General features: G+C 50.9%; 1 protein-coding gene across 1 annotated transcript; it reads left to right on the top strand.

Annotated features, from left to right (window-relative positions):
• The first annotated feature begins 4,292 nt into the window (after positions 1–4,292).
• On the top strand, positions 4,293–16,067 carry LOC146333839 (extracellular calcium-sensing receptor-like). The gene is made up of 9 exons (XM_084825735.1): positions 4,293–4,325; positions 6,879–6,965; positions 7,328–7,416; positions 8,135–8,426; positions 8,563–9,390; positions 10,492–10,701; positions 14,906–15,032; positions 15,690–15,702; positions 15,851–16,067. The coding sequence occupies exons 1-9, from the start codon at positions 4,293–4,295 to the stop codon at positions 16,065–16,067; spliced, it is 1,896 nt and encodes a 631-aa protein (XP_084681861.1).
• Positions 16,068–16,130: the final 63 nt, after the last annotated feature.

Here is a 16,130-nt window from a genome sequence, read left to right as displayed (position 1 = left end):
CCAACCTGGTCCTACCAGGTTCGTAGGATTAGTTAGTTAGCAACAAACTACCTTTATTAGAGCAATACAACAATGGCACCCATGACCTAGGGAGGTGGTGGGCTCTCCCACACTGGAGGCCTTCAAGACGAGGCTGGACAGGGATGCTCTGACTTGGAGTCCTGCACTGAGCAGGCGGTTGGACTCGATAGCCTTATAGTCCCCTTCCAACCCTACTATTCTATGATTCTATTCTATGATTCTGTGGTAGCCATCAGCCGGAGAGGGAGGTCCTACACCTCCCTGCGAGAAAGATCACAGGGCTTTCGGTCCACCCTGAGAGGCTTGCAACTTGGGGGAACCACTCGGGGGGCTACAAGGGAGCAGAAGGCCTGGGCCAGGGCTGAATGTGGCCCAGCAGACTCCAGTCAGTGACAGTGGTGGAGGACAGGGGTGGTAGAATCGTAGAGTCATAGAATCATAGACTAGAAGGGTTGGGAGGGGCCTACAAGGCTGTCGAGTCCAACCCCCTGCTCAATGCAGGACTCCAAGTCAGATGGGTGGTGGGATACTGGTGTTAACTTTTTGGAGGGATCAGCCTCTGTTTGCTCCTTGGGAGAGAGGCGGTGTTAGGATGCCGGACGTTATCTGGCTTCTCTGCTTTCTTCCCATTCTATGTCTTCCCGTCATAGATGCTTTACTGTATAAACCAAACATTTAGTACTTAGTTAGTTGTCCAGCCTGGGTCTTTGGGACAAGCGACTCCTTTAGAAATGACGTTTTGGGCTCACGCGACTCCTCCGGAAAGGACGTTAGGGAAGCGTCGCCCTAGCCCGAAATCCTTCCAAGCATTGTGAAGCCCTGGGGCACGTACATACACGTCACATCATTTCCAGTTTCTATCCCGGCATTGCAAAGCACATTTGGAGTCCACTGAGGAATCCAAACACTGCCTCGAGGCTTCTGAGAGCGAGGGGTGCTGGAGAAACCCAGATGGGCTCGGATGAGTCTGGACTGGTCTGCCATTTCTTGGCTTTTAGGATTTTATTTCCCAAGGCAGTGGCTTCTTCACCAGTTTAACGTGGGTGTGGGTGTGAAGGATCGTGCTCACCGGTGACGTCGCGAATGGTGTGGGTGTCCTTTTCCCCCCATTTAAATCCTGGTTTGCCAAAATGTCTTCCATGTTGGGGAACTCCCTGGAATTCCGTAAAAGGACTTTAGCTGCTCTCATGGGTATTCCAGAAGGTGTCCTGTGAGGTTGCCTGCAGGGAAAAGTGGCCTGCCCGGAGGGGAAGTGCCCACTGATAGCATTCTTGCCTTCAGTCTTAGACACACTTCCCTGAGGGTAACTGTCATTGAAACCAGCAGGACTTGCTTCTGAGTAAGTCGACGCACGGTAAGTCTACTCAATCAGTAGACTTGAGTAAGTAAGTAGAGTTGACTAAGCCTTCTGGGCGAAGGCTGGAGCTGAAAATTGGTTAACTATCCCCAATGCTTCTCTGAGATCCCACTGGACACAGCAAGGCTCTCCCCTTTTTGGAGGGGGGGTGTCAGGGTACAGGGAGGTCTTGCCTTTCTGGACAAACCTTGGCCTTTCCTGCTCCAGTCCTCAACATGCTCCGAACCCAGCGTCAGTTCCAATCGCGATCCACATTGAAACAAGGGAGTTGGGCCGAGCTGGCTTGCAGATTGGATTGGACGCGCGGCTCCATAAACAAGCCTGACCCGTTCCTTTCCTGGGAGGAAGGGCCGTTGAATTCAGTGGGGCTTGCGTCTGAGTAGGCTTGCCTAGGAGTAGCAGCCTTCAGATCCCGCATCCCCTTCAATGCATTTTCCCAGAACCTCCCCCTCCATTGACTTCAGTGGAGCTTTTACTTCAGAGAGGCAGGGTGTCATCCTCTTCTCCCTTTTGCTCGCCAGGTTGGTGGATGGGGGGCTGTTCAGAGTGCCTCTCCCCCCTCCCGGAATGAATGCATCCTGCAGAGCCTGCCACGGTCCTTTCAAAGAGCTTTGGAAGGAGTCCCTTTAGATAAGAAATTCTGCTTGGGCGGGAAAGGGGGTCCCCATGGCATCCAAACTAGAAAGACCCCCGAAAGGCAGTTGGCTTTCAGTGAGATTCCTCTCCCTCCCTGGAAAGATGCAGCCAACCCCGCCTCCGGAAGGAGGCCACACCCATCGGTCCGGCTCCGGAAGAGGCCCCCACGTCCCCACAGGCGGGCCGGCAGCAGGGGCGAGCGGAAGGCCGTGAGTGCCACTGGAACTCCGGCGAGCTCTCTGTCTCTCGCCCCCAAGTGGCTTCGGCAGGCCAGCGTGGAGGAGGTGGGGCAGGGGAAGCGTGGGTCCACCGGGTGGAGGTTTCCGCAGCTGGACTCGACGTCCCCCCCGGCTTGCTGTATCGTGCTGCCTTTGTCGGGCAAGACAGCTGAGCGCTGGCAGTCGTGGCCGTGATCCTGAATAGGGAAGTACGAGGGGGAAGCACGTTCCGATTGGCACTCTTCCCGTCTGCCTCCGGCCAAACCATGTTCAGACTGAGTCCGAACCCCACTGTTTCCTGTCCACACCTCGAAGACACATACACGGGGGGCTGCAGGGCCAAGGCCCAGGGCCCAGCGGCTCTGGGGTCCCAAAGTGGCCATCCAGAGCGCGACCGGTGACCAGGGCAGCACAAAGAGCCCCAATGCCTGGGCCAGTGTGGGCCTGGCTGGGGCTCACCATAGTCACGTTTTCTTCCGAGTTGTGAAGGGATTCCAAAGCCGGGAGGCGGAGGGCGGGCGCCACGTGGGTGCAGACGCCCACGGCATCGTTGCTACTGTCCTACAACGACACGGCGCTCCTTCCCAAGGAAAGCGTTCTTCCCGTCAGGGCAGGAAGCGCAGGCTCCAGCTCGCTTCCCTGGTCGCGATGGTGCCGTGCTTTAATGACTCGTCAAATGCCATGCTGCACGTGCTCAGGGGACGTCTCTTCTTTCAGAGCGGGCTCCCTATTTCCCCTCGCTCCTCTGCTCCGGCACAGGGGCGGGGAGCCTCAGGCCTGGGTCCCAATCTGGCCCGCCTGGGGTCCCGATCCGGGGTCCCCCAGATCGCCCCTGCCCCCTTCCCCTGGCCCACGGATGGTTTGGGGGCTTCCCGGATGTGCACCTTTCTCCCCATTCTAAAAAGCTGAAATGCCCCTGAGTTCACGGCAGGAAGAACACGAAGCTACAAAGGCTGAGTGGGTGTTTGGGGGGCGAGGGTGGGGTCTCCCATCCCCCCTCCACCCAACACACAGATACACATCCATACATACAGGGATGCTCTGACTTGGATTCCTGCACAGAGCAGGGGGTTGGACTGGATGGCCTTGCAGGCCCCTTCCAACCCTACTCGTCTATGATTCTATGATTCTACACATGTTTCTCCTTTGATCCCATCTGCTACAGGAACGTGGCCCCCAAGAGCTTCTCTGAGCCCAAAGGACCAACCCTTTTGCATGGCATGGCGCTCCTGGAAAAAGTGTCCGCTGCTCCCTGCAACCCACCACACGAGGACTGCGAACTGCCCGTTATTTCCGGCCATCCGCTTCCAAACAGTTGACGGTGACTCGGAACTCCGTTGTCATGTTGTGTCTCGCCGGCCGGCTTCTGTCGCCACAGCCTCTTTACGAAAACAACATTTAAATGTGCGAGTCTTACGAGAGAGGGGATGCAACTGTTGCCACATTTCAGCTTCTGCTTTCCCACTGCCGTTTAGCGGCCAAACGGCACAGCAAAGTCAAAACGGAAAAGCTGGGGCAGGAGGGAAGGACTCGAAAAAAGCAAAGGCGCCAAGTGTGTTTCCGGCCATTGAGACAAAGAGTACATCTAATGCAAAGGGAATATGAGAAGTATTGAGCTATTTTATTTATCAGACACAAGTCAGAATAATCTCAGCGTATTACATGCATTGGCAGAGGATGAGATGGCTGGATAGCATCACCGATGCAATGAGTATGGACTTGAGCACGCTCTGGGAGACAGCGCAGGACAGGAAGGCCTGGCGTGCTGTGGTCCACGGGGTCACGAAGAGTCGGACATGGCTGAACCACTGAACAACAACAACATTACATGTATTATATGTGTAGTTGAAGAATGAGACTTAAGCTACAATCGTATGCCCACTTTCTTGGCAGTACGTCACATGAAACTCAATGGGATTTACTTCTGAGTAGACATAGAGACGATTAATTTGTTCCCCCGCCAAAATAATAATAATAAAAGTACCCGAGCTTTTTTTGGGGAGGGGGGATCTGTTACACTCTTGTCTCTTCCCTCCCCCTAATTCTCCCGTTTTGTCACGATGGTGTACTTATTCATTTGGCACTGCTACCCCGTAAGTATGGAACCCACATTTTGCGAAGAGAAAGCTCTCTGGGAAAGTCCCTGAATTAGGGGTGGACGAAAGTGACTTACCTGTCCTCGAAGCTTGTTCGCGGTGGGGGGGAGGCGCTTCGCGGCTCCCCCCGCAAAGTTCAGGCCGGGGGGGGAGGCTTCCCGCCTCGCCTGGCTGAAATTCAGGCCGGGGGGGAGGCTTCCCGCCTCGCCTGGCCGAAATTCAGGCCGGGGAGGAGGCTTCCCGCCTCGCCCGGCCGTGAACTTGAAAGTTAAAAAAAAAAAAAAACGCCCCCGTGATAGGCTACGTGATGATTAACGTACCCTATCACAGCTAGATCTGCAAAGTCAGCCGTGATAGGCTACGTAAATCGTCACGTAGCCTATCACGGGTGACTTAAAAAAAAAAAAAAAAGCATGTACGCTAATGGCGGCCCCCATAGGGAGCCGCCATTCCCATTCCTTATTTGGTTGCTGTAGTCTACGTAAAGTTTTACGTAGACTACAGCGAAAATAAGGGCAACGCAAATAGCACCACCAAAAAAACACCACCAAAAGGCATGTAAAATTGAATATTCACTCAAAACCCTTAGGATAAACGAAGAAGCCTGCCAGTAGTGAGCCCTGTCCGTGAGCAACTGTCAGAGAATTTCTCCTCCCCTAGGAGAGATTTGGTGAAATTGCCCCCCAGCTTCTCTGTCTACAATTAGGCTAGAATATTTTGAGAGGCCATTGGTCCGAATGCACCGCAGACCAACCATCCAGGCTTTGACACCAGCATGACCCGCATGGGGGTTGGACTCGATGGCCTTGTAGGCCCCTTCCAACCCTACTATTCTATGATTCTCTGAAGCTGGACAGCCATCTGTCAGGGATGCTCTGACTTGGATTCCTGCATTGAGCAGGGGGGTGGACTTGAGGGTCTTGTAGGCCCCTTCCAACCCTACTCTTCTGTGATTCTATGACCAGATCTCTCCATTTGCTTTTGGAAGGGTCGATCATCCCTGATGGTCACACATCTTGCGTTACCTCTTGGACAGGGACCTGTACTTGTACCTGGACGTGATTTGCGTCATCATATCCCTTGACTTATATGACATCTTATATGACACACTGGAGGCATTCAAGATGAGGCTGGACAGCCATCTGTCAGGGATGCTCTGACTTGGATTCCTGCATTGAGCAGGGGGTTGGACTCGATGGCCTTGTAGGCCCCTTCCAACCCTACTATTCTATGATTCTATGACCAGATATCTCCGTTTGCTTTTGGAAGGGTCGATCATCCCTGATGGTCACACATCTTGCATCACCTCTTGGACAGGGACCTGTACTTGTACCTGGACGTGATTTGCATCCCAGGTATATCATCACATCCCTCAACTTATATGACATCTTATATGACACACTGGAGGCATTCAAGACGAGGCTGGACAGCCATCTGTCAGGGATGCTCTGACTTGGATTCCTGCATTGAGCAGGGGGTTGGACTCGATGTCCTCATAGGCCCCTTCCAACCCTACTCTTCTATGATTCTATAGGGCTGCTCTGACTTGGAGTCCTGCACTGAGCAGGGGGTTGGACTCGATGGCCTTGGAGGCCCCTTCCAACCCTACTATTCTATGATTCTATGATTCTATGGTGTAGACCTAGGTCTTCCCCCACCTGGTGTCTTCCAGAACTGTTGGACTACAAGTCCCATAGTCCCTAGCCACCAAAACCAATGGCCAAAATGGTTAGGAATGATGGGAGTTCCAGTCCAAAACCTCTGGAGCACACAGGTTGGGGAATGCTAGAACACAAATTGCGATCTCCATTCTGAGGGATAGCCAAGAAGACTGGGTCATCTGAGACAGGGTTAAGGGAACATGTCATCCTAGGTCTGAGGGTTCCCTCAGGGAACCGTCTGCAGGATCCAATTTGGGCTGCAGTGCTAGCTCCCCAAAACTTTCAGAAATCCCTGGATTCCATAGGTCTTTGGGGTGGACCATCCTGATAGTTCCTCTGCCCCTGCAGGATTTTTTTCACTGCAGACAGACCAGGCAATGTCTACATACCCGGCTCTGAACTGCTATAACCAGATGCCACCTCCTCCCTTTCCCAGCCATCAGTCTAGTCCAGTGAAGGTTGGCCAAGGCCTGGACTAGTGAATGTTGGCCAAGGCCTGGACGCCATCTTGGACTGGCAGAACTGTTTTCCTCCCTCCAAAGTGCAAAGGGAGCCCAGCAATCTAGGTCTGCGGTTATTTCACTACCCTGTTATTATGAAGATAGCACTAATTTTTGATGAAGCCCCTGTGGATTTCCGTCCACCAAATCGATAACAAAGAAACCCAGGAGAAAACATGCTTAAGATAAATGCGCCCTGAGCCCTTTCATATGGGGCTGGGGTGGTGTTTCTGTCTGGTCATTTATTCCTGTGATTTAATCACCCTGCCGGGGACTGAATCATTGACTGTCTCTCAGGTTCTCTTTGTTGCTGACTGAGAATGGAAAGTCGCTCTCTGACCCTGATGGTTTGGCTTTGGCTACTGCTCATATTTTGTCCCCTGTGTCAGGCCACCTGGAAGATGCCAAGAAGCGAGTGTCTCTTGACCAGGACTTACGAACTGAAAGAAGATTACTACCAACCGGGAGACCTCATTGTTGGTGGCAATTTACCGCTTGGCAGTTGTTATCCCATGAAGGCACAAGACTTTAGAAGATTATCCCTAGAACCATTCTCCCATATTCTTCTGTAAGAAGATCCACAAGAGGGATCTGGGATAGATGCTTGCTTGATTTGCTCTTGGACGGCAGGTCTCTGTCCAGTGATACGCATCTGTTATGCAGCTGACACCTGAACTTTCCTGGTTTGAAATGCGACTTGCAGATACTTGTTATGATCGCCTTCAACCCATGATAAGAGTCAGAGACTTGACGGTTCTTCTTTGGCTTCATTCTGAGCCAGGGGAGAATCCCAGTTTCTCTCACGGGCATGATCAATGGTGCTCTGGTATTCTTGCAGGCTGCCTGGGAATTCAACTTTGGAGACAGTGAGGGGGTCAAGTGCTGCTGTTGCATCTCCTGCTGCATGGCAAGATATGTGGAAAAGGGGTGCTTGTGTGTGTGTGTGTGTGTGTGTGTGAGAGAGAGAGAGAGAGAGAGAGAGGCAGAGTACAGGAACATGAAGACAAGTGTCAGGGGTCTTAACTAAGAACTTGGGAGGACACTTTGGACTTTGTTCCAGAAGGCTGTCTGCTTGTGGTTGAGTTTGGAATAAACGGTTTTCAGATTTTTGGTCCAAATCTGGCTTTGCAGAATCATGCCTTAAATCAATTTGGACTGGAGAGGTCATCGGTGGAGAGTTTGCCGTCACAAATCCACTTCCTTGCCGACGGGGAGAACAGCTGATCTACCTCTTGAGGCTCTTCGCTGCAAGGAAGGCAGATTAAAAAAATAATTTCATGGAATCATAGAATCATAGAATAATGGAGTTGGAAGGGGCCTGCAAGGCCATCGAGTCCAACCCCCTGCTCCATGCAGGAATCCAAGTCAAAGCATCCCTGACAGATGGCTGTCCAGCCTCATCTTGAAGGCATCCAGTGTGTGTGTGTGTGTGTGTGTGTGTGTGTAAGAGAGAGGGGGGGAGGGTCAACATACCAACCATATGAATTTCTCTATGAATCCTTGGTTTATGGACTGAAGGTAGCTGTGATCTAGAAGCTTTTGTATCTTTTTGAGGAGGGCTGAACCAGAAAGACTGCATCACCCTTCACTTCTTGGTAGTCCAGCTGGAATCCCCACACGCTTCCCAACCTTGTTCTCCTTGCAGGATGGAATTTATTTATTACCAGCACATCTTGGCCTTGGTGTTCGCCGCCAACAAGCTCAACAAGGACCCAACTCTCCTCCCCAACACCACCCTCGGCTTCCGCATCTATGACCCCAGGGACATTGTGAAATGGATCTATGTGAGCACCCTGTCTCTGCTCTCCACACGGGGAAGAATGGTTCCCAATTATAAATGTGACAGGAAGGCTAAACTGCTGTCTGTTATCGGGGGCCTCGACTCTGAATCCTCAAGGCAGATGGCCTCCATCTTGGGCATCCTCAAGATCCCACAGGTGAGGGCATTCATGTGGGAAGAGACATGGGGCTTCAGCAGAACTCAGGAACACATTTGATCCAGGCACTGACAACACTGTTCAAGCAGAGGGTAAATTCTATTGCAACTGACTAACAGGGAATTCCTTCCTGCAGCTCGGTTCTGGCTTTTCCAACCGCGTTCAGGGAGAGAACACGGCATTTCCTTCCTTCTTCCGGATTGATCCTGATGAATTTCCTCAGTATGCGGGCTTAGTCCAGCTGCTCCTGCATTTCCACTGGAACTGGGTTGGGCTGGTTTCCTACGCTGATGATGGTGGTGAACATTTCATCCAGGCACTGACAACACTGTTCAAGCAGAGGGACATCTGTGTGTCCTTCACCAAAATGCTGGAGCCCGATGACAAGATTTTACTGGCAGGAGATGTACTTATTCATACTCCTAGTTCTTGGCTCGAGTCCTCAGTTATTCTTCTCTTTGCGAACGGAGAAGTCCTGTCATTCATTCTTTCCCTTCAAGAGGCCAAGGCCTCATTAAGGAAAGTTTGGATCGTCACATCCCACCTTGACTTTTCTGCGAAGGGATCCCCATTTGGCTGGCAATATCTGCAACCTCTCCATGGTGCTTTGCACTTCAGAGTCCACAGAAGGGATGTGCCAGGATTCGAGCATTTTCTCCAGGCTTTAGATCCATTAAAAGCACAAGGAGACGTCTTTCTCCCTGACTGGTGGGAATGGGCATTTGGCTGTAAGATTTTGAAATCAGGCCAATCCTCTCAACGGGGAAAGAGGAGTTGTACTGGGAAGGAGAAGCTGGAGGACTTGCCAGGCCCCAGGTTCGAAATGAGCATGACGAGTCACAGTTACAGCATCTACAATGCTATCTATTCCGTGGGACACACGTTACATGCCATGTACATCTCAGGATCCAGACGTGCAACGACAGGGGAAGCCAAGTTGCTTCTGAAAGTCCAGCCATGGCAGGTAATGTTCTCATCCAGATTTGGCCATGGTGTACAAAGGGCCTTGGGGATTTTTTAAAGATCAGATCCTGGAAGCAAAGAATGAGTCTTAGAGAAGGGCTATCAGTCCGTTCTGAAGAGCCTAAGAAATATATTGCAGGTGGATAGACACTGTATGGCCATGTTTTCCCATAAAGAGCAAGAGGATGTCAATAAAGAGCCATGGAGAATCATAGAATCATAGAATAGTAGGGTTGGAAGGGGCCTACAAGGCCATCGAGTCCAACCCCCTGCTCAAGGCAGGAATTATAGTCCTTCTGCATTACTTCTGTATTTACAACCATGGCTAATAAGGAGAGAGGAATCAAGCAAGCCCCCACAACCCACAGTACCCTAGTCTATGAAACAGTATTTGTTCTGCCCCCCCACAACCCACAGAATCCACCCCTGATCCTCCTTCAAGCCAGCCAGCTGAAGATGTGAGATATTGGGCTCTTTGATGACATGAGCCGACCTCCTCCAGCCCCCACCCAAAGATGTCAGAGTGTCTCGTAGCAAGTAAACACCAGCTCACCCCCACCGCAAAAACCAGTGGGGAGGATTCATGGAATGGTTACTGCCCGAAGAAGATGCATCTCAAATTTCAGCTAAACCAGTGGTCTGGTTTAGGATCTTTGTCTGGATCTTTGTCCTTTTTTTCGGATCATGGTCAAAGATCCTTTGGATCTTCGGGAGGTCAGGGGATCATTTTGACACCTGACCCCCAGGAGGTGGAACAGACCCCTCCATAAGTGCTGAAAAATACAAACAGGAAAGAAATATTTCATGGTACCTGTAGTGACTATGGAGCCTAAACAAGGCAAACAAGGTAATTTTGACCCTTTCAGTTCGTAGCCCCTATGGACACCTTTTCTTTTTGAAAAGAATTTTTTTTTTTACTGAATTTGATGGGTGTTCAGGGGCTGTATATGGCTCCTTGTCCAAAGGTTGCCCACCCCTGAATTAAAAGATGGAGTACAGATGAAAACCATCTCCTTCCTTGATAACCTCCACAGTACAGTAGAAGACACCAGACCCTACTCACGGTCACAACCCTGTTTGCTCAGCATCTCTCTCATTTCAGATGCTTGCCTCCTTGAGGAACGTCCGGTTCAACAACAGTGCTGGAGATGAAGTCGCTTTCACGGGAAATGGCCGGAGATATGACATCCTGAACTGGATCTTCTTCCCAAATGGGTCTTTTAATCCTGTGGAAGTCGGATCGATAGACCCAGGAGCTCCCCCGGGCCAAGACTTCAGCATTCGCTCAGAAGGGATCGTGTGGGCTACAGAGGTGGGCTGGAAGTGAATGTTCCGAGGTCATGGGAGAACTGCAGAAGGTTGCACTTCTGCCTAGATGTCCTTCTAGATAGAACCAGGGCCTACTGAGGCCAGGGAGGGGCTGCTGCCCTGTGGTGAAGCGCTGGCTTTGCATGCAAAAGATCCCGGGTCCCTGGAATCTCCAAGTAGGGCTGGGAAGAGATCTGGTGCTACCTTCCTTTCCCTATTATGTTGGCCTTTTATTCAAAGCCACAGTCTCACTGCTTTAATGGACAGGATGGGGGCCAATCAACTTTAGCTCAATCCAGACAAGATGGAGATGCTACTGGAAGGTGGATTATCTCTGTTCAGCTTGTTTTGCAATAGGTTGTTGGACCTATCACAAATCTGAATCGAAAGATCCCTCTATGAGGCCGCAGTATCTGAATGAACTCCTCTTCACGTGTGTTGCTGCCTGTGCTCTGAGATCATCACCTGAGGCCCTGCTCCAAGGGCCCTCACAGACTGAGATAGGTCAGTGGCTATTCATGAGCAGGGCCCTCTCTGTAGTAGCCCCCAGATTGTGGTATATCCTCTCTAGCTAGGTCCTCCTGGTGCCTACTGTGTTGTCCTTTGGGCACCAAGCAAAGTCATTTTGATTTTCCCAGGTCTTTTAAAATAATATGAAGTCACTGTTTGTTTTATTTTGAAGGATACACTTCCTAGGGGTAGACGGGCATCCCCCGTCTGCGTTCTCCAGGGGCCCACGTAGCCCCTGCCTCTGTTTGTGCACCCCTGGAGCCATGCTTGAGCCCCATGCCCCTTGCCGAGCTGCCCACACTTATTCAAGTGTGGATACAACTGTACTGTGTCCAGTGGTGGGCACCACACTTGAAGAAGGATGCAGACAAACTTGAGAGGGTTCAGAGGAGGGCAACGAAGATGATCAGAGGATTGGAAACAAAGCCGTATGAAGAGAGACTGGAAGAACTGGGCATATTTGGCCTTGAGAAGAGAAGACTGGGGGGAGATAGGATAGCGCTCTTCAAGTCCTTGAAAGGGTGTCCCAGAGAGGAAGGCCAGGATCTTGTCTCGATCATCCCAGAGTGCAGGACACAGAATAATGGGCTCAAGTTACAGGAAGCCAGATTCCGGCTGAACATCAGGAAAAATGTCCTGACTGTTAGAGCAATACGACAATGGAACCACCTAGGGAGGCGGTGGGCTCTCCCACACTGGAGGCATTGAAGATGAGGCTGGACAGCCATCTGTCAGGGATGCTCTGACTTGGATTCCTGCACTGAGCAGGGGGTTGGACTCGATGGCCTTGTAGGCCCCTTCCAACCCTACTTGTCTATGATTCTGTGATTCAGGATCCCTCTGCCTGCACCACAATTGCCATGTTGCAAAAAACCCATGGCGATCGCAAGAATGTGCACATGGACTTATACGCAAAGTGCAGCTGTGAATTCATAGAATTATAGAATAGCAGTCTTGGAAGGAGCCTGCAAGACCATCGAGTCCAACCCACTGCTCTATGCAGGAAGCCAAGTCAGAGCATCCCTATAGAATCATAGAAAAGTAGGGTTGGAAGGGGCCTGTAAGACCATCGAGTCCAACCCACTGCTCTATGCAGGAAGCCAGGTCAGAGCATCCCTACAGAATCATAGAAAAGTAGGGTTGGAAGGGGCCTGTAAGACCATCGAGTCCAACCCGCTGCTCTATGCAGGAAGCCAAGTCAGAGCATCCCTATAGAATCATAGAATAGTAGGGTTGGAAGGTGCCTGTAAGACCATCGAGTCCAACCCACTGCTCTATGCAGGAAGCCAGGTCAGAGCATCCCTATAGAATCATAGAATAGTAGGGTTGGAAGGGGCCTGTAAGACCATCGAGTCCAACCCACTGCTCCATGCAGGAAGCCAAGTCAGAGCATCCCTATAGAATCATAGAATAGTAGGGTTGGAAGGGGCCTGTAAGACCATCGAGTCCAACCCACTGCTCCATGCAGGAAGCCAAGTCAGCGCATCCCTATGGAATCATAGAATAGTAGGGTTGGAAGGGGCCTGTAAGACCATCGAGTCCAACCCACTGCTCCATGCAGGAAGCCAAGTCAGAGCATCCCTATGGAATCATAGAATAGTAGGGTTGGAAGGGGCCTGTAAGACCATCGAGTCCAACCCACTGCTCCATGCAGGAAGCCAAGTCAGAACATCCCTATAGCATCATAGAATAGTAGGGTTGGAAGGGGCCTACAAGAACATAGAGTCCAACCACCTGCTCAATGCCCGTACATGCAAGACTACAGGTGTAAATGGGTAGCTTGGCAAGAGGGGGCAGGGAGTTGAGCAGGGGCAGGGCTCAGCAGGAATGGCTCGGGGTGCAGGGACTCCTGGACCAGAACAGGTGCCCGCACTGTCCCTAATGCTTCAGGCTACGCTTAAAAATAGCACTTTTCATGTTTTAGCTGCTTGGGATCTGTCTCTTCTTTTCAAAGTATTTTAAATTATGGCTTCCACTCTTGAAACGTTTGATGTCTTTTATCATTGGTTGCATTGCATTTGATTTTCTCAAATATGTTGCGCCGAGAGCGTCACAGACGCAGACATTTAATTAAATAAATAAATTAAGGGGAGGGCTGCAAACTTGTTTTCCCTTTATGGGGCCATGACTCCGTGATGGAGCACCTGTGTTGCATGCCGAAGGTCCCGGGTCCATCTGCAGCCTCTCCAGCTGACATTGGGGCAGCTTTTTGTTTATTCGGTCAGTCGCTTCTGACTCCTCGTGACTTCATGGACCAGCCCACCCCAGAGCTTCCTGTCGGCTGTCGCCACCCCCAGCTCCCCAAGGTCGAGTCCGTCACCTCCAGAACATCATCCATCCACCTTGCCCTTCGTCGGCCCCTCTTCCTTCGACCTTCCACCATCCCTAGCATCAGCATCTTCTCCAGGGTGTCCTGTCTTCTCACTATATGGCCAAAGTCCTTCAGTTCTGCCTTTAAGATCATTCCCTCAAGTGAGCAGTCCGGCTTGATTTCCTGCAGTACGGACTGGTTTGATCTTCTCGCAGTCCAAGGCACGCTCAGAATTTTCCTCCAGCACCACAGCTCAAAAGCATCGATCTTCCTTCGCTCAGCCTTCCTTGCAGTCCAGCTCTCGCAGCCATAGGTTACTACGGGGAATACCATTGCTTGAACTATGCGGACCGTTGTTGTCAGCGTGATGTCTCTGCTCTTCACTATTTCATCAAGATCCGTCATTGCTCTCCTCCCAAGCAGTAAACGCCTTCTGATTTCCTGGCTGCACTCAGGGTCTGCAGCATCTGAAAGACAATGTCTGTCACTGCCTCCACGTTTTCTCCCTCTATTTGCCAGTTCTCAGTCAAGCTGGTTGCCGTAACCTTGGCTTTTTGGGGGTTGAACTGCAACCCAGCTTTTGCACTTTCTTCTGTCACCGTCGTCATGAGGTTCCTCAGTTCCTCCTTGCTCTCAGCCATCAAAGTGGTGTCATCTGCGGATCTGAGATTGTTAATGGTTCTTGTCCAAAACCCTGGAAGCCGCTGCCGGTCAGAGACAAGCCTGAACTTGATGGACTTGCTGTAAGAGTGGCTGGGTGACCAGCCAGATGGGCGAGTAATACATTTAATAATAAACAATAAATAAATAATAAATAAGGCTGTGTCCAATATGCCTATTTGTGTCGTCGTATACATTATATACTCCGGGAGAGAGCAGAGGACAGGAAGGCCTGGCGTGCTAAGGTCTATGGGGTCACGAAGAGTAGGACACGACTGAATGACTGAACAACCATACGTCATATATGAACAATGTGATGTGGCTGCAAAAAAGGCCCATGCTGTTTTGGCTGAACATCAGGAAAACCTCCTGACAGTTAGACCAATAAGACTGTGGAAACCATTACCTGGGGAGGTGGCGGGCTCTCCCACACTGGAGGCGTTCAGGATGAGGCTGGACATCCCCCTGTCGGAGATGCTCTGACTTGGATTCCTGCACTGAGCAAGGGGTTCGACTTGATGGTCTTATAGGCCCCTTCCAACCCTACTATTCTATGATTCTATGAGCCTCTATGATTATATTTGCAGATCTCCAGAAGAGATTTGGCCCTCCAAACGGGTGAACCTATACACTATACAATGGGAAAGTCCACTGACTACCTCCAAGTCCTGTTTTCTACCATGTCTGTCATGTGGGAAACCTCGACTATTCCCCCCTTCCCTTTCAGAAGTCGCCCTCGGCGAGGTGTGTGGAGGAGTGCTCTCCGGGGCACCAGAAGAAAGTTCCAGAGGGGAAGCTGCTCTGTTGCTACGAATGTGTCCGTTGTCCAGAAGGGACCTTTTCTAACCAGACAGGTAGCAGAAACTTCATGAGCCTTATTTAAGTGCAAAAGATACTGGGGCAAGGACAGGACAGGAAACGGTGCAGATCTTGAATGAGGGGCAGCGGCTGGAGTTTTCTCAATGGATAAATTTCAGTGTTGCTTTGCAAATCTGTGCAGCTGAACTTGCTTGCAGAGTATCCACAGGCGTTGTTTTAAATGTATATTTATTTATTACATTTCCGAGTCACCCAGCAGCCGAAGCTCTGTGGGCAGATCACGACGACTGAGCCACAAAAAGAACCGTCAAATACAAGACGAAATGCCGGCGCTTAAAACTGCATGCGAAATGTCAGCGCTTAAAACTACATGCCCCCTCCAAACCTAGCAGCGCTGTAGAGATTTAAAATACAATGACGGCTTTAAGACAACAGCACGGAAAGTCTGAAATTCCTGGGGAGTGTTTGTCTTCTGAAAAGCAGCGCACAAATAATGAGAATAAATAAGAAATGAATGAATTAGAAATGTACTAGAATAGATCTCGGATCCAGCAGGGCTCTTCTGACGTTCCCGTGAGAAGCGTCCAGTAAGACTTTGTATCCCTTTGTATCGATAGAACCACCTGGATTTTTGTGAAGGATGTGTGTAGGTGTCTTCTGAAGGGATGTTTGATGTTGTATGCTGCATTCAGGAGAACCATCAGGGTACAGTACCCCAGTCCCAAACCGATTGCCCCTTTTCCTGCACGGTCTTCTATGACCTGCCCCTCAGCCTCTGCGCCAGCACTTATCTGGGGCGTTTGCGAGTTTATAACCTGAAAAAAGGCTGATATTTCTTTATGTGCCCATTCAGAGAGCACTGGCGATATCGGTCCATTTCCCAGGGTAAAAACCTCGCCTATTCCCCCCTTGCACAAGGGACTGGCAAAGGGGACCATCCCGTCGCCTTGTTTTTGAAGCGGGCTGCCCCTTTTCTGGCTGCCTTCTTAAGAAACAAGCTACTGAAGCTGGGCGAGAAGGTGGCCGAAGGACAGCTGTCCTCTGGGGAGCAGAAGCTGCAGAATGGATAATTCCATCGCTTTCTTGGGGGGCTGAACTGGCCACCACAAAAAGGACGTCTGCGGCAGGTGTGA

This window comes from Heloderma suspectum, chromosome Z (genome assembly GCF_057233095.1).
Source record: "Heloderma suspectum isolate Gila_16-S chromosome Z, 16-S_ref, whole genome shotgun sequence".
Taxonomy (NCBI): Eukaryota; Metazoa; Chordata; class Lepidosauria; order Squamata; family Helodermatidae; genus Heloderma; species Heloderma suspectum.
Note: the sequence above shows the minus strand (reverse complement) of the source record. Positions and strands in the feature narration are given on the sequence as shown.

Excerpts from the sequence above, each read along its gene's own strand:
- LOC146333839 (XM_084825735.1), top strand. The coding sequence starts at position 4,293 with ATGGTGTACTTATTCATTTGGCACTGCTACCCC. Across the intron at positions 9,391-10,491 it reads TGAAAGTCCAGCCATGGCAG|ATGCTTGCCTCCTTGAGGAA; the intron begins GTAATGTTCTCA and ends CTCTCATTTCAG. Across the intron at positions 10,702-14,905 it reads GGATCGTGTGGGCTACAGAG|AAGTCGCCCTCGGCGAGGTG; the intron begins GTGGGCTGGAAG and ends CTTCCCTTTCAG.